Source organism: Thermobia domestica, chromosome 2 (assembly GCF_964235325.1).
Source record: "Thermobia domestica chromosome 2, izTheDome1.hap1.1, whole genome shotgun sequence".
Classification (NCBI taxonomy): Eukaryota; Metazoa; Arthropoda; class Insecta; order Zygentoma; family Lepismatidae; genus Thermobia; species Thermobia domestica.
In genome coordinates this window covers 356955434-356976524 of record NC_137455.1, presented here as the reverse complement: position 1 = coordinate 356976524, position 21091 = coordinate 356955434, and the positions used below count along the sequence as shown (strand labels likewise).

The window sequence follows — 21091 nt, the reverse complement described above, 5'->3', positions numbered from 1 at the left end:
TCAGAAAAATTCCGGATTTCGGAAAAAATCCGGAATTCGGAAAAATTCCGGATTTCGGAAAAATTCCGGAATCCAGAAAAATTCCGGATTTCGGAAAAATTCCGGAATTCGGAAAAATTCCGGAATCCAGAAAAATTCCGGAATTCGGAAAAATTCCGGAATTCAGAAAAAATCCGGAATTCGGAAAAATTCCGGATTTCGGAAAAAATCCGGAATTTAGAAAAAATCGGAATTTTTCCGAAATCCGGAATTTTTCCGATTTTACTTTCTGGATTCCGGAAAGTAAAAATTCTGGAATTGGCCATCCCTAGCTAGTAGCTGTTAAAAGAGAAACACAATAATGAATATATATACTGTATTAGTTTCTTGTAGTTGGATATGTCTTTATCACTTACGTAGACAATTGCTACTGCAGTTATTTACTGTTTTATAAGGAAGGGCTTATTTTCACACACAAAAAAGTCGCCGGTATGTCTCAAACATTATCGCGTTCCCACCTGCAGCTGCTCCAAAGCACTGCAAACTACTTTATAACCAGACGAAAGGCAGTGGAGGAAAAGAAATCTCAACAAATATTCTAATAACATTCGCTTATTGTCAACATACCTACAGTGAGCGCAGAAAGTGTTCGTACACCGTGCATACTTTATATTGAAAACAGCTAGCATGAGAACGGGAGGTGGAAAATATATATATAACCAGAATTAAGACTACACATTCATACATTTTATTTCTATATACAAGAGAAAGGCCAAACAAACACAATCACTGTTTTGTTCAGAAGAAAAGAGAGATTTCCTTTTTTGTAAACGCAAAATGTCACCGTACACTTATGCTTGAATTAGTGCTTATAAAGTATATTACGTTATTTGATATTTTGTGGGATTACCCTGTGCGTTAATGATTGTCTGTAGTCTTCGTGGCATTGATTTCACCTGTAGTAGTTCGTAGTTCTGTAGCTTCGGGACTGATTATGTCCCATTCTTCTTGAATAGCTTTTCTTAGGCCTTCTTTAGTAGAGACAGGGCCGGCGCGAGAGAGGGTCGAGCCGTGCCACCGCCCAGAGCGGCAAGTCTAATGGGCGGCAAAATTTGAAAAAGAAAAGAATACTATCAAAATATAATGCTTCGTAATAGGCTCACATGGAAAAATAAGATTGTGTTAACCTGAGAATGTAATTGAACTTACTTTACTCACATTCAAGAAAATACTCTCTCAGGAAATTCAGAGCATTCCTCCTCGTTTTCAATTATCAAACTACTAGCCACAGGTATCTCGTTCAATATTTCCCTTGTAGCAGTGTAGATAGGATTTTGAGCTAGAGTGCATAAGATTATCACGGTGTCTTTTTATATTTTTTTCTATTCAATAATGTTCTAACGCTCCGCTCCAAGTATGCAAAAGGTACACTCCCACTTGAGACAGGCCGTTCTAGCCTGTAGCATCCAGGGGCGGATTCAGGACGAACTACTGGGGGGGCGGTGGGTTGTAATACTGCTACTTAGAGCTACTTTTAAGAGCTTCAAAAAATAAACTATATAATTTATTTATATATAAAATAAAAAAGTTTCCTCTTCTGGGGGGGCAATCGCCCGATCGCCCCCCCTGGATCCGCCCCTGGTAGCATCTAGAGACATTTAGGTTCTAATAGCGAGTTTTTGACCAATTTACAAATTGTTCATTCCGAATATAGTAAATCGTACAGCGTATTATTTCTTGAGAAATGTCTCATTTTTTGTATAGCTAAAAAAAGTTTATGACTTTTTTTTCTGCGTCAGTTCAACGTTAGGCCATACTAAAGGAACATATTAGTAGTCTCACTTTAAAATCATAATCCACCACAAGGTGGGAGAGCCGAATTGATGCTCTGACGCAGTTATCAAATATAGGAAGTTTATGATGCCTTACTTCAAATAAGTAATGACAATAGAACCGATAGAATGGTCGTCCACGATGCTCTGTGTATAGCAAACCAGCTGAGTTACTTTTCTTTCCTTTACTCACTCGTTGTCTGATATGACTTTAAAGCATTGATTATCATGTGTTGGATGCAGTAGGATTTCTTGAAAATATATCTGGGTACTTTGAGAGGAGCAGAAATTATGCAAAGTTTAAATCTTACTTAGTTGATACGATGGACTTGGCATCAGCATTAGATACGGGTGATCCACTGATACGTAATACAGTGCAAGCTCGAAGTCGAAAGAAAAGACAGTTTCAGTACGAGGCAGAGGATGAAGCTACTGAAAACATCCACAAACAAGATACAAGATCGATTTTTATTACAAAGTTCTAGAAGTGATTGTGTTAGCTTTTAAGAGAAAGATTTGAGCAACTTAAACATCACAGCGAGTATTTCAATTTTCTTTGCGATATAAGTAATCGTAAAGATATAGCCTACCACCTGAACTTTTTGTCTGAAAAGTGTACTAAACTTACCATCATTTTAACACACGAAGAATTGAAAGATATTAACCCCAGTGATTTGAAAGACAAACTGAAAGTGTTATCCACTATAATTAAGCCTGTGAAAGTTCACAAATAATAATAATAATAATTTAGGAACATGACTTTGCTCCCAATGTTAGTATTGCACGTAGAATTTTGTTAATCTTGCCTGTAACAGTGACAAGTGGAGAAAGAAGTTTTTGGAAACTTAAGTTTATTAGAAACTATCTACACTCTTCTATGTCTGAAACACGCTTGAGTGGTCTAGCGACGATATCAATAGAACACAAATTGGCTAAAACATTGGACTACGTGATGTGATAAAGGAATTTGCTCATATCAAAGCAAGAAAAGTTTCTTTCAATTAAGGTATGTTAAATTTATGTATGTCTATTGTGTTTTAGTACATTATAAGGCTTAAGCTAATCACTTACATTTACCATAATTATCTGATTTACTGTATTATCTTCTTGCTCCATACTTTGTTGAAAACGCCTTTTGATATAAAATAAGCCTAAAAATTAAAATTCTTAGTCATGATTAAAGTATATTTTTAAAATTTTATTTTCTGTATGCGCTGCTCTATATTACAGATATACAGCGAAATCGAGCATACTGAATATTGTGTCAGTATAGAGTCGTTTAAATATTACGTGAACATTCCAGAAAGGTAGTTCTTTTTTTTTTTTTTTTTTTTTTTTTTTTTTTTTTTTGTGTTTACTTTTCCATTTTATACATGTTTTTAAATGACACTTGAACGTTATCTGTCAAAATAAGGTTTGCGGATTAAAGGGGCGGCATGTGAAAGCACCGCCCAAGGCGGCAAAATTGCTAGCGCCGGCCCTGAGTAGAGAAGCTGTGCCTTCTGATTGTTGTCTCCAGAACAGACCATAGATGTTCTATGGGGTTCATATCTGGGGATTGGGAAGGTGTGCGAAGCTGTTTCAAGGTATTATAGAGTAGCCACAATCGAGTATTTTCCGCTGTATGTTTGAAGTCGTTGTCTTGCTGAACAATAAATTGTTTTCAAGAACCATCTTCTGCGCACTAGTATGGAGATTTTCCTTTAATATGTTAATATACACTTTGTGGATCATCACTCCATCGATAAGGTGGAGACGACCCACTCCTGAGGCACTCATACAACCCCAGACGAGCACGGACCCTCCTCCGTGTCTTACTTTAGGGACGAGATTTTGAGGATTCATCTCTGTATTCACCTTGCGCCATACAATACGCCTCCCATTGGACTCGATAAAGTTAAATTTACTTTCGTCCGAAAATATGACCCTATTCCAGAAAGAAGCCTGATCCCTTATCTTTATACTCTTTTTCAAACTTTAGTCTCTTTATACGATTTGTCTTGTTCACCCAGAACATTTTCCTGGCTATCCGACCATGATACCTTGCAAATATTCCGCACTGTACTGGCTGATACTTTAACACCGCGTGTTTCCAGATCCGTTGCCAATTGCACAGCACTATTTTTTGGAACCTTTTTTCTTTCCCTAATAATGTAACGTTTATCTTGTTCACTCAACACTCTTGGTCTTCCAGTTTTTTTTTTTTTTTTTTTTTTTTTTTTTTTCACACAGTGATAGAAACATTATACATCGCAATTATTGTTTGTACTGTTGAACGAGGCCTGTCTGCAAGGTTTGCTATCTTTCTCAAAGACTTACCCTTCTTATGCAATTTAATAATTACTTTTCTTGTCTCCTCATTTGTTTCTGTTCGGTTGCTTCCCACTTTGACAGCCCACCGTGCAGTTTTTTCACTTCTATTCACAACTAAACTCATTCTGTTACTCGTCATGCTATACAGAGGTGTATACTCAGGTGAATACTAGTGAACCCCAGTTGTGGTATCTTTGTTTCGTATTCGTACGTCAGGTGTACGATCACATTTTGCGTCTACTCTATACACTTTCTACGGAATTTATTTACTTTCTGACCATTAAACTTGTCTTTGTGGTTCCTTATTGATATATTCATAAAGCTTAGTTTTCATTATTCATATTGTGTGTGTTATTACACTTCTTAAATTTTCTGTTTCTTTTTCGCAGGCATTCTCGTTTCAATAGCATAGGTGTACGAACACTTTCTGCGCTCACTGTATGTACAGTAAATACAAATTTATAATTTTTGACTTTACGAAGTGTACAATGTAATTGTTCAATAATTAACATAAGCAGGCATTCATTAATTTATATTAATATAATAATTAATAAAACTAATAAGCGGGTGATTGATGACTCAGTGGTAGAGTTTTCATCTATGGTATTCTAACCCAGGACATGTGGGTTTTCGATGGCTAATTTTGTGTTCGAAAATTTTCCCGGTGGAAGGCCTACCTTTCTTATATTTGTTCCATCATCACTCATTAACGAATTTAGTTTATCAAAACTCTATAGCCATATATTCATTCTGTCCGTCAGTGAAGCAAACAGTCTCAAGAACTATCTGATGGATTACCAATCAATTTTGGCCATGATGTACAGAGTCAATAGTTAAGAATCGAGTTCCCTGATAAATGTAATATTCAAACCGGAAGCGGTACAAATCAACCATTTCCGGTTTTAACGTTAATCATTATATAGTAAATATGGTAATAGATAGCGAGAAGCGGTTTCCAGTAATCGACATATATATAACATTCATGTAGATAGAATGTTACCCAATTTGTGCATGTGCTGAAAATAATGAGCTTAGGTATTTAGAGAGCATTTTCCACTTTAGAAAATGTGTGCTTGGTAAAGAATGTAGAGAATTAGCTGAGTCAGGCATGTAGCTAGAATATGGTAATAGGAAGGGGGGGGGTCTGTCACGAAATACTGTGGTTATTTACCAGGGGCTCAATCATTCTAAACTATTCTATTGGCAACATATATTGGTTCGTTTAGCCAAGATTTCTAATGGGGGGATGATATGAAATACTGTGGTTACACACCAGAGGCTCGATCAATCTAAATATTTTACTGACAACATACCCATATTGATTGGTTAGGACAATAAAATGAGGATATATTAGTAAGTATTTTAATAAGAAGCTATGAAGAAATCTCTAGTAAAAGAATATAAAAAAGTATTGAAAAAGATATAGTTTTCCGAGGTCATTCGAACGGTGTCGAGAATTTTGCGTCTGGGAAATTTGCGCCCTACCTCAAGAACAGGGAAAATTGCGCCTGCGATGTACCTCCACCGGGAAGTTGAGCCCTGCGAAATAAAAGAACCTATTGGAGCTTACGCATTTGCTCGGAGGGGCTGACATTACAGCATAAACAATCCTCCCCCCACAACCATGCCATTTGTGATTTATTTTCATTGTGGCTATATAAGGGGAGAATAAACTTCAATATAAGCCAAAAGAACACAACGGATCAACGCAATCACTGCTTCTTCCAGAGATGATTTTGGGGGAACACTGGCCTCCCCAGAGCTCTCAGAGTGCCCCCTCGGAGGAGACCAAAATAATACGTCTATAATATAATAATAAATAGAATAGTACCAGCAGTGACCCCCCTCCGGAATACTAAGTGTGCCCCCCGGAAAATGTTTTTCTGAAAGAACGACTGAACGCAATTGTGTGTTTGAATTCCAGCAAGTAAACACACTGTACATAGTTTTCTTGATAATATTACTGAACTGATTTTACATTCACTTTACATTTTCTTTTCTATATTTTGTGTCCTGAAAAGCCAAACAACTCGCAAGGATTGTGAACAGAGATATCTGGGTAGAGCCAAACAGCCTTTTGTAGATTAAATTATACTCTTTGATTATATTAATAATTATATATCAGTCATTTATACTTTTTTGTAAATTTTGTAGTATAATGAAAAATTGTATTTGTATGGATTGCCCTTTAGTGAACTAAAATTGTATTTTTTTCATTTGTTCGGAATATTATAACGGATGGAGTAACTCACTGAGACGATGATAGGCAAGCCTAGTTCAAGTGTGAGTGGAAGTTACTTTACACAATACAAAAATAAGTTGAATTGTAGGGCGCTAACATCCCAGTGCAAATATATAGCCGGCGCATTTTCCCCTCTTTTTGGGGTAGGGCGCAAACATCCCAGTGCAAATATATTGCGAGCGCATTTTTTCCTATTTTTGTGGTAGGGCGCAAATTTCCTGGGCGCAAAATTCTCTCATTCAAGGAAAATATAATGTCCGTGAAGTTGACAAGCCACTTATGTCAGACTCCATTTCGACTTTAAACGTCGCTAGTGCTACGTTAGTGTTCGATAGTGACGCAAATCGTTAGTACTTCACAGATAACGTGTGCTTTTTAAATAATGGATATAGGTCTTCTAACTGCATGCCAACACGCCCACTTCTAAGAATCATCTCAAAAATGAGGTTAACCGTTAGAGCAAGTAAGTGCTCATTAGTGCCATTAACATTAATGCCTCCATCGTACGGCCCTTTGAGTAATGATAATAGCACGCTCTTTGCTAGTCTCAATGCGTCCCTATATTCTCGCGAACATTCTGACGTGCCCAAGTTAGTTACTTTTTTTTTTTTTTTTGCAACTATTGTTTATCTGTTATTGTTTATTGCTAGTCTGCAGAGTAGTCCTTACATTAATATGCCATTGTACTTGATAATCATTGCGTATTTACAAGCAGTTTGTTATTACTGTTAGAAGATATCAAAAAACAACAGATAAAATCTACTACTTAACGGTTCACATTTTTCTTTTACAGTACATAAACGATTAATAATAATAATAATAATAATAATAATAATAATAATACTATTCCAGCATAAAAGTTATCAATTGCATCCCACTGGCAACAAGCGACGGATATTTTAACTTCACAAAAATTAGTTTCTCACGATTTTCTGGAAAACTACGTATAACATCTTCATTATGTCAAGTTGTTTATCTCAGTGTGATATATGTCTTACCTCTAGACAATATCACAGTAAAACAAAAATTAAATATTAGAAGTACATCGTACTTTTGGACTACATCTCATTAACCATGGGAAGATTGAGTAGTGTATACTTTAGGATGTAAGTTTCAGCTTAACTTGCATCATACATTCTTAGGATTACAAAAAGGAAATTTGTTCGTTTGCGTTTGAACAAAATTCTTAGGATTACATAAAGAAAAAAATTTTTTCCGAATTCCGGAATTTTTCCGAAATCCGGATTTTTTCCGAATTCCGGAATTTTTCCGAAATCCGGATTTTTTCCGAATTCCGGATTTTTTCTAAATTCCGGATTTTTTCTAAATTCCGGAATTTTTCCGAATTCCGGAATTTTTCCGATTTCCGGATTTTTTCCGAATTCCGGAATTTTTCCGAAATCCGGATTTTTTCTAAATTCCGGAATTTTTCCGAATTCCGGATTTTTTCTAAATTCCGGAATTTTTCCGAATTCCGGATTTTTTCCGAATTCCGGAATTTTTCCGAATTCCGGAATTTTTCCGAATTCCGGAATTTTTCCGAAATCCGGAATTTTTCCGAATTCCGGAATTTTCCGATTTTACTTTCCGGATTCCGGAAAGTAAAAATTCCGGAATTGGCCATCCCTAATACAAACCCACCTCCTAAATCAGGGAAAAAGTCAATACAATAAACTCAAAAGGGACTCATCTTGCTATTCTGTTTTCCGCAGTTGTTTGACTAAACATCAAGTATTAATGCACTAATTATTAAGAAATGGCAAACACAGACATTAAATGTCTGTAAAAGTAGCAGGAAAGAAGGTAATAATAAAACAAAGAAATCAATATGGCAAATTGGATAGCATTACCAATTTTGCTTATACTTTGACATATGATGCAAAAAGTAGTGAAAGAATGTGGGTTTAGAGTAGTATTAAAGTTACCAGTAAATCTAGAAAAGTATTTAGTATAAAAATTATTACATGGATAAATCACGTCATTTCAGGCATTACTTAACAGCATGCCAGTGCAGACATACTTAACAGAGGCATGACAAAAAAGAAATATAGCAAAAGGACTTTGAACACTTTGAGTGACTCAAAGTAACAAGATCTATCTGTGCCAGGCCTATCAAGACATCTAACGGAAATTGAACATTCAATAAATGTACCTGAGAAAAAAGTTTTACTAGAAGTAGGATATTGCATATTAAGTAAAACAAGAGCTCGGGGAAAAAAAAAATGCTTTTTTGAAAGAAAGAAAGAAAAAAAAATTTCGCGTTTTTGCTTGGGAAAGTTTGGACTTTTTTCAAAATTCTTCTTTAAATTGATAAAGTAGATTTTGTTTCGCTTCTCTGCAACACAAAAATTCATTTAATCAGTGGTTGATGCAGATAATAATATAAAATCTCGAAAATGAACCATGAATTTCGAGAAGATACTTCAAACAATTTTAGTGCTTAACATATTGACATTATGAGTCCCTAAAAGATTAACAAAATGTATATAATAAGAATATTATTAACCTCTTATATACAAAAGTAAGTACATTTAAAATACACAAATAACTAGCAAAATTGTATGTAGTATTTTTACTTCAAAATATGCCACACCCTCTTTTTGAAACAAAATAAAATAAAACATGAGAGAAATATATACATTTATATGATACGAATAAAGGATGCATTTTCAGAGCTTCGATTTGGGTGGTTCTGTACATTTTTGAAATTTTACAGTTTTAGCTTTCATAGACATTGCAAGCAATATTTTCATTCTACATTACAAAATTAAAAAAAAAAAAAAAAAAAAAAAAAAAACGGCCACTTACATGATATACATAATATATTGTATGTAGTATGTGTGTGAATTCAATATTTACACCGATATTTACGATAAAGCACTAACTCCTAGTGGTAGTCCTGAAGGTTTTTGAATTTTTAACAAGAGGAATTCAACCTATCATTACGAACTCTCCCTTATAAAAGAATACATTTAAGTTAAATCAAGCACAACTGCACAACAAACATGAGTGAGTGGTTAGCTTTTGCGCTTCTATCGCGAAGACTGGGATTCAATCCCGCATTCGACCATTCTGACAAGTTTTTCTTAATTCCATCTGTGTATGTAGAGATAGTGCGCATACTGTGAGTTCTGGCGAATTCCTTTTTTATCATTTTTAAATCGTTGTTATTATTAATTACCAGCAGTGACGGATTTGCGTAGAGGATTAGGGCGGGATTGTGTCTTTTGGACTAAATCCTGTTCTCCGAAATCACGGAATTTCTAAAACAAACGAAACATTAGTTATGCCTTTATTCATATATGAAGCCCACCTCAAATAGAAATTTGGAATTTTTAGAAAAACTAAACATTAATAAGAAAAACCCTTCCAAATACTTTTCTAAATCCGCCACTGATTATCAGTTTAAAATGGTCTTCAAGGTTGTATCCGGAAGATTATTGTGGAATACACAAAGGAAACGAAATATTAGTTATGCCTCTACTTAAAAATTTCAAGCTCCTCCCAAATAAAAATTAGCGATTTTTGGAAAAAACAAACATTAATGAGAGAAACACCTCCCAAAATACTTTTCTATATCCGCTACTGATTATGTGCATAAAATGATATTCAAGATCGTATCCGGAAGATTATTGATAGATCATTGCTCAGCTATAGTATAACAGAAATGTGGCAGTACGCTTTGACGGATATATTGAAAAACGTAAGTTCAACTTACGTGCTAGAAACTAGGGTACAAAGCTCTTAAGAAATGAAAGACGGATGACAAAAAATGAAATGACCTAGAAAAGAAAACTCAGAAGTTAAAATAAAGTTAAATTTCCCGCAGATACTACGTACTTTGTTTACTTTAATTCATAAAACATGTGCTTCATCCAACATGATGCTGAATTCCAGAGCGAAATATGGCATTTAGGTCATGAAATCTTATCTAACTATAGGGTATACTATACGAAAGCTATTTAGATAGAAAAATCATGAAAATGAAAAAAACCAACATATCCGATTCCCCCCCCCCCCCAAAAAAAACAGCCGGCTTTTTGTAAAAAAAAACGTTTCAAAAAAAATTTTTTTTTTTGCATGTCTAAAAAAATAATAAATAAAAATATGTAACTTCGCCTGTGTAGCAGCAGCAAGATTATTTTGGCAAATTCGTTTCTTACCTACGTTTTCATAATCCTCAGAGCTGTCACTGAAAATTTGACGTAACAAGTTTTAACTTTCTACAGGGTGCAGAAGAGCAAGATGAGTACTATTTGAGTTTATTGCTAGTAGTTAATTTATACAAGAATAACATTTTTTCTTTAAAAAAAAAAAGTCATACTATACAAACTTCTTTCTCTTTAATTTTTGCAAATAGATCAAAAATTCAGGGTCTTGGATTATATGCTGCTCGTGATATTGAACGTCATACGATGGTGATAGAATATATTGGAGAATTGATTCGCACTGAATTGGCTGAGCTCAGGGAAAAGCAGTATGAAGCCAAGGTAAGTTCTACTTCTTATAATGAGAATAAAGTAAATCTGTCAAGAGAATGTTATTTCTGAATTGTTTGTCAAAACAAACTTCGTGTTCGTGCTCGATAAATTTCGAGTCAAGATTTGGGTAACCTTTCTTAATGGATGATTGAAATATTTTGTATTTCAGTTCTCAGTGATCACTATTTTTGAGGTACTACTATTCAGAAACCTTGACTTGCAGTGGGTTTTTGGTGGCTAATGTTGTTTAGGGCACGTTGGTCAACTCTGATGTGCATTGTCCTATACCTGGAATTTCATATATTTCTAACTAAGATATTTCTCCGGTTGCCTCATGACTTTGAGTAACTCAGAAGTAGCTATCGTAATTTCAGTCGAGCGTGACCATGAAAAGTGCGTATGGTGATTATTTGGTTACATTCATGGTCAGATTAATGTGATTGTAAAGCCAGAGTGTAACGAAGAAGTCCAAAGTATGTTACCGGCATTATTCTTAATAGTATATAATTTTAATGTAATTTGGCGGTAACTTATTCAGGTAAGTTCTAAATAGCCGACAGTCTTAAATCAACATTATTATTAAGAACAGTTGAATAAAACAAAACAAAAATGTGTTGCTGTTCAACAGTAGTGTTTTCATGACCTGCACGGCATTTCTGGACAGCTTCGTCGTGTTCGCTGGTTGAACAAGACAGTTTTCTGAATTTCGGCAAGAAAAGTCATTATGTATTTTTCTGCCACTAGGCACTTGGCTTATTGACGCAGACATATCTTGATAGCATCGATCGTGTCTGATTAGTTGATCTGACTTCGTTTAACGTGGACAGGTATGCTTCGATAAGCTAAGATACTCTTGTCTCCGACTGCGGGTTCTGTTGTTTTCCTCGTTTATACTATAGTTTAATCGGGTTCAAGTTAGATAATAGTTGTGTTGCGCATCTTGTGCTCACTTGTCTCCAAAGTAACTGGACTCACTTCATCACCTGGGTATTCGACTAACTACTGATATTTGTATTGCCAGCCTTTATGTAAAATGAGACAGTTCTACCCTGGATGCGTTTCTACAGTACCAAGGCTTGACGTTCGGTTGTAACTCGAGAAACAGCACACAAAAGACGGGAATATCAGCAAGAGCTCCAAGTGTTGTTAGACCATTACTCGGATAATAATATGTTCTATACAGATCTTTCGAAAGATGAAAATTTTGTTGCTGTGCCTTCGTTACAGATAAAGATATATCTGAATTGAATATGCCTCGTCTGTATTTAGAATTCTGTGCCGAGTTAACAGCAGCCCTGGTCTGTTGGATCCATTTACAAAGCATTCTTCTAAGCGTCTTTAGCAAAAGTTCTCTCATACAAGTCTCGTAGTAAGATGCCGTTAGGTACAGCAATTGGGCTGTGTCAGTGTTGAATGCTGGGTACGGAAGCTCGTCAGCATTTGAGCAAACGAGTGTTCTGACAAAGAGCCAAGCATACCGCCATGACAGGGATTGCATTGAAGATAGATGCAGTATCACGAGTAACTGTGTTTGGAACTAGGTGAACGAAAGTAAACCCAGTTTCGAGGAGGTGATGTACATTGTCGCAAAAAAGTTGCAATGGTGAGGTGCTACTTTCGTTCTTGCTATGATACACTTTAATCTGACCCTTTTTTTAGTGCGTATCGTTGGAGTCCATAGAGTGAGGAATGTATCGGTCCGGTGAGTATTCCGCCGATTCTTGTAAAATATCCGGAATAGTAAGATTTCAGAGAACGTTTAGGAGTATCTAACAATCAGTCGTGTCTTAGGCGATGGATGACCTTGGTCCAGCTTTTGTTCGTGAGCAGAACTATGCAACGTGTTTTGAGTCTTTTATTATTTGTATTAAATTTCGCAACTGTTTTCGTTTTCACTTTTTTTTTTTTTTTTTTTTTTTTTAAACTACTATCGTCATTACTTTTATCCTGTGCTATTTATTACTCTTTTACCTTCAGTTATTTGCCCTAGCATTTTATTTACTTTTCCCTTTTTAACTTTTATTAATCCCATTACCTTCTGTTGCTACTTTTTAACTTGGTAGACTTTGCACAAGAAATTCAAATTCAGGCCAATGTTCTCTGTCATGACGAGGATAAGTAGCTCGATTCTGACCATCTTATTAACCCCCTAATCGATCAGTCAAATACTGTTGTTTCTCCTCCTCCCCCCCCCCCAAAAAAAAAAAAAACTATTGAGAGAAGTTCCGCAAATACTATGTTTAGAAAACTAAAAGTATATTAAATAGATAGGAGAAATGTAGTGCCATCAACATTTTGAGTTTTTCGTTAGTCCTGTTCACAATTTTAACACAAGTTAACCAAGTAGGGTTAAGTAGATATTAAACATTTTTTATTCGTGATCGAAGAGGCTTTAGTTCGAATCCCCCCTTCGTGGAGTAGAAGTGTTACAGGGATTTTCTTCAGTCCCCCAAGGCGAATGTGTGAGTAGTGCCTTTAAATGTAGAAATATTTCCAGAATTTATTACCATTTGTTTCCTGTGTAATGGCTTCAAGTTCAGAAATTCCTTTTGAACCGTGTGAGGTATTTATAACGGGTATATCTGTACATACGCTCGTATTGGATATCATTGTTATATAATATGCACCTTTCTATCAAGAATCGAACTTACGACTATATACATTATGTGAATGAGCTTTGTTATTGGATCCATTTACTTATCAGCCAGAAATTAGTTTTATCACCCTTTGCTGGTATTTTTTCATAGTCTTCATCCATCTTGACTCTGGAACTACTACTTAAAAGTCGTAAGTTTCAATAACTTAACGTTATCTTCATCAGACGTTAACCGGAAGAGATATCTTCATAACATTAAAATTATTATTGTGATATAATTTTAATTGCTGCATTTCATAATTTTAAACTTTTAATATGAAAAAATCAAGTATTATTATAATTTACTGTTTCATTTTAAATTTATAATGGAACTGTTTTCTTAATCATTACGAGTTTCACTTTTCTCTTTTATTATTATTATTATTATTATTATTATTATTATTATTATTATTATTATTATTATTATTATTATTTTAATAAATTATTATTATTATTATTTTAATAAATTATTCCAAGTATCAGTTAATTTTAAAGTTTCCTATACATTCAGTATTACATCTTTTAATTTTATTTCTATTGCTTTTCTTAATAATTTCTCATATCCGTGATTTTTATCCTTCAATTCGTTCTAACAATCTATTCTATAATTCATGTATTTGAAGTCCATTTGTCCAGTTCATTAATCTTTCACTTCTTTCTTTCTTAATTAAGAAGTTTAATAAGTTATTTTAATTTTAATAAGTATATACTCGGGTCAGAAAAATGTTAGTTATTTTCATCGTCTTTATTATCCAAAGGACATGACAGAAAGAATAAAAATTAAGTTAGTAATTTTATGCTTACGTATGCAAATAGCTACAAATATATATATATATATATATATATATATATATATATATAATATTCTCTTTTCTGTTGTTAACAGTGTATTACTTTCATTGGTGTATTTGTAAAAAGTTTTCTGTCCCAGTGTTAGGTTTATCGAATTTATTTATTTATTTATTTGTACACATTAGTATTTTAATGTAAAGCAAGACAGAGTTTAATATGAACTTGGATATAACAAACCTACTGTTTATCTCTGTACAAAATATATTTTGATGATTTTTTAAATATTATATTTGAAATTTTGATCTTTTACATTAAAATTGAGTTTTGCATATCGACATATGTCACGAATATGTCTCGTAAATAGTAGTAGTAGGAAAAAAAAATGTCAGAATGGTTTATGAGAGAAATATTTACATGATGATTAGAAACTGTGACTAAATGTTGAATTGTACCTTACAGAACCGAGGGATTTACATGTTTCGTTTGGATGAGGAGAGAGTCGTAGATGCAACGTTGTGTGGTGGTCTGGCCCGGTATATCAATCACTCATGCAATCCGAACTGCGTGGCTGAGATTGTGGAAGTAGAAAGAGATCTGAGAATCATCATTTTTGCCAAGCGACGAATTTCAAGAGGCGAAGAGGTGAGCAAAGTAGTCTAAACTTTCTTTGTCTAGATATTCTCTTAGTTTTGTCTATATTCTCTCTCAGTTGTAGAGAAATATTGTTTTATTTTGCAGTGCAGCCCACTTATAACGAATTTCAAAGGGACCAACACAATGAGCTCTATACCCGAACTTCGTTATAAACGAACTCGTGTATATTTCCGAATTATGAAAAAAACAAAGGATTAGATCAAGAAACAGATAAGTTTTCTTAAAAAAGAATATACAGCGGTATAGTATTACATCTGAAGACAATTTCATTGATTAGGTTGTTTTCTAGCCTATCGTACATATTGCATTTCTTCCTACCTGTTTAAGCATGCTTGAAGAAGTCTGTTATTTTCTTCTGAACCGTGTCTGCTGCCGCTGTTCGTAGCATCACCGCTTCTACTTCCTCAATGTCCGAAATTCATCGTCCGGCACCATGTTGCTGTTCCTAAAGATAACGTTGCAAGTTTTCCAAACTTCGGATCGCTTCTCTGAAACTCAGGGGTTGTTTCACTTTTTTCTTTTTCTCTCTCATCATCGGAATCTGCTTCATCTTCCTTCGTAGCCTCCCTCACGCTTTTCACAATTGAATTATGAGCATCGGGATCCCCGGCAAACGTAATTCCCTATGTCACTTCTTCCTGAAATTCATTCCCAAGTTTCAGGATCAACAGCCTCTTCCGCCGCATTTGTAGCAATGACATCAGGTTCATTACGAAAAAGATTTCGGTGGCGCCAACAATTTGCGATGACCTGTGCTTCAACGTACGCCATGCCGCTGCGGACATTTGAATTGCCACATGCAGAGAGATGCTAGTTTCCCTCTCAAGTCAAGATGTTAACATCCTTTCAAGCACTCTCTTGCGGTAATGGCATTTCACGGCCTTTATGAGTCTTAATCCGAAGGCTGCATGTTTGAAGTGCGAGGAGGAGGAAGGAAAAGAAGGGTTGTAGCCTGTATGCGATGCAATTGTCCAACAGTACATTTCTTCCCACGTCTTCCATCTTCTTAGCGAAGTCCAGAAGCCACTGAAAAATTTCTCTCGTCATCCACGTTTTCTTGTTCGCATAATACTTAATAGGAAGATAACTCCCTAAAAACAGTGCTGATTTTTACACTTTCCCACCACAAGTAACTTTTGTAAGTCTGGCCAGTCACTTGCAGCACAACAACGCAGTAATGCGAACTTTATTTTATTTATTTATTTTATTTTATTTTTTTTTTTTTTTTATGTTTTCGCCTTCACACTTCTCTTCTAACAGAAAAAGTCTTTTGCGGCGGAAAAAAAAAGAAAAAAAAATGTGAACCGCTGTAGCCAACCATTCCCAGGCTCAAAACGATCGTGATCCAGAAGGGTAACAAATGTTGTTGCTTTCTCTTTGAACATCGGCCCATGACTGAAATATTTTTCGCCTTTACATCGCAAAACCACTTACAAAGGGCATCTTCAACCTCACTATACACAGTACCATGCATTTTCTTCCTATTCATAGCCAAACAGTTTTCATTTAACTTCCTCCTTATTTCCACTTGTTTAATTGTTGAGATCGTGTTCGGCGGGATTTCATATTTTTAGCAATCTCATGTTTCTTTAGTTTTCCCTCTTCAGATTCGTCTATAATTTTCACTTTTGTCTGAAGAGATATGACTTTCCTTTTGTTTGCAATCTTTCAGTCTAGCGATGCACAAACACGAATTTTAAAAAAAAATCAACTTGCAGCGTATTCCTACCTTAGAGCTACCTCACTTTCTCTCCGCGTCTAACACAATGAGTTCCAATAAAAAATATTTATTTTTAACCTCGACTTTGAACTCTGGTGGACGCGCGTTGCCGGAAATATCTGCACCTGGGACTATTTCTGCTGTCATCTGAGTGGGAGGGATAGAAGTGAGTCAGGCCTGGCTTGCACAGCGACAACGGCTATGAAAATCAGTTTTGCGGTACCTGAGTTAATCCACAAGCAGAAGAAAGAAAACATGATCCCATTCTGAAAACCGCTATAAGCGGACTTTACGGAAAATATTGTTCGTAATATACGGTCATTTCTTCCATATTTTAAGTAGGTGGTCTGACGGGAATTTCATTTATGTTCGTAATACCCAGTAGTCCTCTATTTCTGAGTTCGTTAGAAGTGGGCTGCACTGTATTATTGCTGTAGATTACGATACTAAAATTTTGTGGGCTTAATGTTAGAGCGTTCAGCTCTAAATATTAGTTTATTTTCTTAACGCATTTCGTTGATTACAGTTCTACCAGAAATGTAGAACATGACTGCAAATCGTTAAGAAAGAAGAAGGAATATTATGTATTTTCGCTCAAGCTAACCAAAGGATAATCCAACGTGAAGTAGTAAACAAATGTTTCTAGTAGTTTCTATATTTGTTGACTACAATTGATTGAGTGGTTCTGTTGCAGAGAATGCAGCCCCGTAGTATAAAGTTGTTTGTTCTCTTTCTACCCAGAAAGGGAGCATGGAATTCTCAAGATCTGATGATAGAATTGACTGTTTTAGATGGTATTTTCTAAGTATAAATTATCATGTGTACTTCCTTACTAAGACAAAATTCATAGAAATATTCCATAAGCTTTCGCAGGATGTTTCTCAGATTGGGAGGGTAGGAATAATAAGAACGGATGGTTGTATGTAGAGTTTTAATGGCTATCAGCGTATTTTTAAAAGTTGATAGTATACCAAATAGTATATACGGAGAATCATTTAAATTTAGTATTGTTATCACTGTGTTGCGAGCGGTGATAATATTTAAAAAATGTAAGGCACATTCGTCACAGAAAACAAACCACTCGTCTAGGAAGTACTTTAGGAAAACATTATTTCCATCTTCAGCTTACTCACAGTAAAGCAAGACAGAGTTTAATATGAATTTGGATATAACAAACCTACTGTGAATTTTTATACAGAATATATTGTGATCACTATATATATATATATATATATATATTTGAAAAATTGATCTTTTATATTAAAATTTGAGTTTTGCATATCGATATTTATCATGAATATGTGTTTCGAAGTAGTAAAGAAAACACTAAATTATGAAGTTAATGTGAAATATTTGCAAAATGATTACAAACTGTGTACGAAATGTTGAATTGTATCTTGCAAAACCTTACAGAACATTGTACAGGCATTTAGTATTGTGCTTGAAGAAAGGCCTGACACAAAGAAGATATACATTTGTTCGATTTATTTCCGCTTATAGATACGAGTGTACAGCTTTTTAAATACGTGTGGATAGCCAAAATCTGTTTTCAGTTATCTACCTAGTCATGAAAGTATAGGACTATAACAGTAAAAAGCTAATAGTGTGTTTGTGTGTATGTCTACAATAAAAATATTCCATTCTTCGTAAAGTCTGTCGCGACTAAGAAGGGCTGAAATATGAATTTTCTTTTAGTAGATGCTTTGTATCGTGTTTAGTAATTTGTTGCATATGTTTGATTTTTCAGTTGGCGTATGATTATAAATTCGACATTGAAGATGATCAGCATAAGATCCCGTGCCTCTGTGGAGCTCCAAACTGCAGAAAGTGGATGAACTAAACTAAATGCAGGAGAGCCTGGTAGAAAGATAAGATACAAATGTTGACACACGTTGCAAAACATTCCCAGGTCACTTTGAATTCATATTGATAATAAGTTCATTCGTATCTCAGTTTTTTCTCCTACATTATCATCGTTGGATCAGACTTTAATTATAAGGTATTTTTTATTTCCGAAAGAAAAGCATAATGTTTGAAAAAAATAAAAGATGAAAGAACTGGCGGTTTTGTATATATGTAATGAAGTGTAAAAAGGAATAAAAGAGCGCGCGCGCGCGAGAGAGAGCGAAAGATAGAATATATTATTATGTGACATAGACACGAGATTAATTAATTGTACATTGGAATCAATTGTTTGTTAAAGAAAATGCATTGTTTTCTTTTTTATAGTTGTTGTTTGCTGTAGGTGTGGATATTTTACATTGCCACTGCCAGACATTTGGATGCACTAGATTTTTTTTGTTTTTTTAATATGGACGACGGATACCAAACAATGCTAGTTGCCAAAGTTTCTATACTTAAATAGTAATAATAATAATAATAATCTTTTGAATCAGATTAAGTGAACTATTGTGCAGATTGCAGATCCGTGACAGTTTTTTTGTGAAACTTTTTAATTTTTAAAGAAACAAATTAAGATGTGATTGTTGCACTTGTATTCTTTACCTTGTAATTTTTTTCACATTTGAAGTTACTATATATGTGTACATATACACACAAATACACAATGTATGTTAACCAATACCATACATTAATATAGTTTGGTGACAACCTGTTTAGGGACATGGAAGATGTACTCCATCTAGTCCTAGCCTTTTACTATTAAATAAATAATGTACATGTTAATTGTAAGTAACACTTTTCGGGAAGAAGTTTCACCGTATTCTGCCCAACAATTATATAGAATATATATTTATAAAACGATGACGTATAAATATATATATATAATTATATAAATATCAGCTTATGTTTTTTTCTCAAATGTCTTGGTATTACTGTGATTGAAATAGCAAGAAATATATAATTATATAAATATATATATTATATATATATATAGAGGAATGACTGAAAAACGGAAGCAAATCGTAGTTGCCTATTGTTTTTTCTGTGGCAGGCTTCGTGATAGGCTTGCCCGTTGTTGACCTTGAGATTTAATTTTTGTACATTTTTTGACGGTGTGAATAGTGTATGAAAATATTCTGTTGCAATTTGTAAGTATAGAGGTCAGTATTTTTAAGTGGTACAATCTTAAGAGAAAAAGAGTTGCCTTTTTCTTCTCCCACGTCACGGAAACCCCATATCTTGAAAAATAGAAGGACAATCATAACAATGTTAAAATATCTGTCTGCCTGTCTGTCCGTATGTATGTATGTTTGTATGTATGTACGTATGTATGAATGAGTGTGTTAACGAATTTATTGCTTGAGTGAACTTTAAATACAAGAATAAGAAATTTTGTGTTCGGAAACTGTTTTGTGTTTTATTTCTGGTAATACTGTGCCATTAACTGCATTTATATTGTTCTGTAAATCCATATTATGGTTGTATAACTTAGAACCAATGGAAATTTACGGGGAGCATTTTACCTTAACCTTTTGACTGCTGGGTTTTTATGAGCCTGTAATTCCCTCGATGATAATGTTTGGAACGTATTTACATTACTCATCTTTAATGTCGCCATTTAGTTTTTAGGTTTATAAATAAATAAAAAGAGTACAGCGCTGTGTGCTGTAAAATTGGGAAAAAATAATTTTCCGCACATTCGCCAGAGGATGCTCAACGAGCTGATAACGTCAAATTACTACCATATTCAAGAATAAGCCAACTTTCTGGAAGATGAGATATGAAAGGATATGAAGCTGCGTTTGGAATATTCGCACCCAAAATGCGGAAAGTGTGGATGTATTGTATTCCCATCGTACTTCGGATGTCATATATCAGAACCAACACCATGTGACGTCAGTAGTAGTCAAAGGGTTAATGAAAAATGTCTACCACAATTCTCAACACTTGTCCAGATGTTCCTTTATGTTTTTTTTTTTTTTTTTTCGAGTTTTTCTCAGCATGTAAGGATCCAGAGCATTTATTATACTTTCTCGGTGATGATCTAGAATTTCGAAACTTTTCACAGCGTTTACCTTGGTTCACTAACTTACCCATTTGTGAAGTTCATAGGATTGGAGTCAGTTGATAGAAGGTTCAATTTCTCCCGTTCCAGTATTTGTGACACCACCAAGGAACAATTCGTCCATTGGCTCTAGATTTTATACAGCCTTCCTGTATGTTATTTATTCATTAACAAAGTTACAGGTACTGATAACGACTGCCAGCCATCTGCGTCCCGATTTTGTAATCACCCACCTATTCTACACGAAAGTATATCGTCCGAGGAAATCAAAATGAATTTTCCATCTCAACAGAGCGATGCGCTGGTGAAGTAACGTGTATATTGTAAGGTTCCGCATGTCTTCACATCATGCGATAACCATGTGTGTACTACACGTGTTGGCAGTAAACAAATACAACGCAGACGATAGTACCGAAGAGGAGTCGCCCACAATCGCCAGCAGTCGGCAAGACTGAGATCACCGATGGTAGCCGACA

At 34.7% G+C, this 21091-nt stretch overlaps 1 protein-coding gene across 10 annotated transcripts in view; it reads left to right on the top strand.

The window, feature by feature from the left end:
• Positions 1–19956, top strand: part of LOC145678807 (histone-lysine N-methyltransferase 2C-like) — a 262032-nt gene extending 242076 nt beyond the window's left edge. For all 10 annotated transcript variants that reach the window (XM_081749328.1, XM_081749335.1, XM_081749329.1 and 7 more), the window contains 3 exons: positions 10727–10856; positions 14734–14916; positions 18396–19956. In XM_081749328.1, the coding sequence (XP_081605454.1) occupies positions 10727–10856; positions 14734–14916; positions 18396–18488 (406 nt within the window). In that variant the 3' untranslated portion in view covers positions 18489–19956. The remainder of the gene's footprint in view (positions 1–10726; positions 10857–14733; positions 14917–18395) is intronic.
• The last annotated feature ends 1135 nt before the right edge of the window (positions 19957–21091 follow it).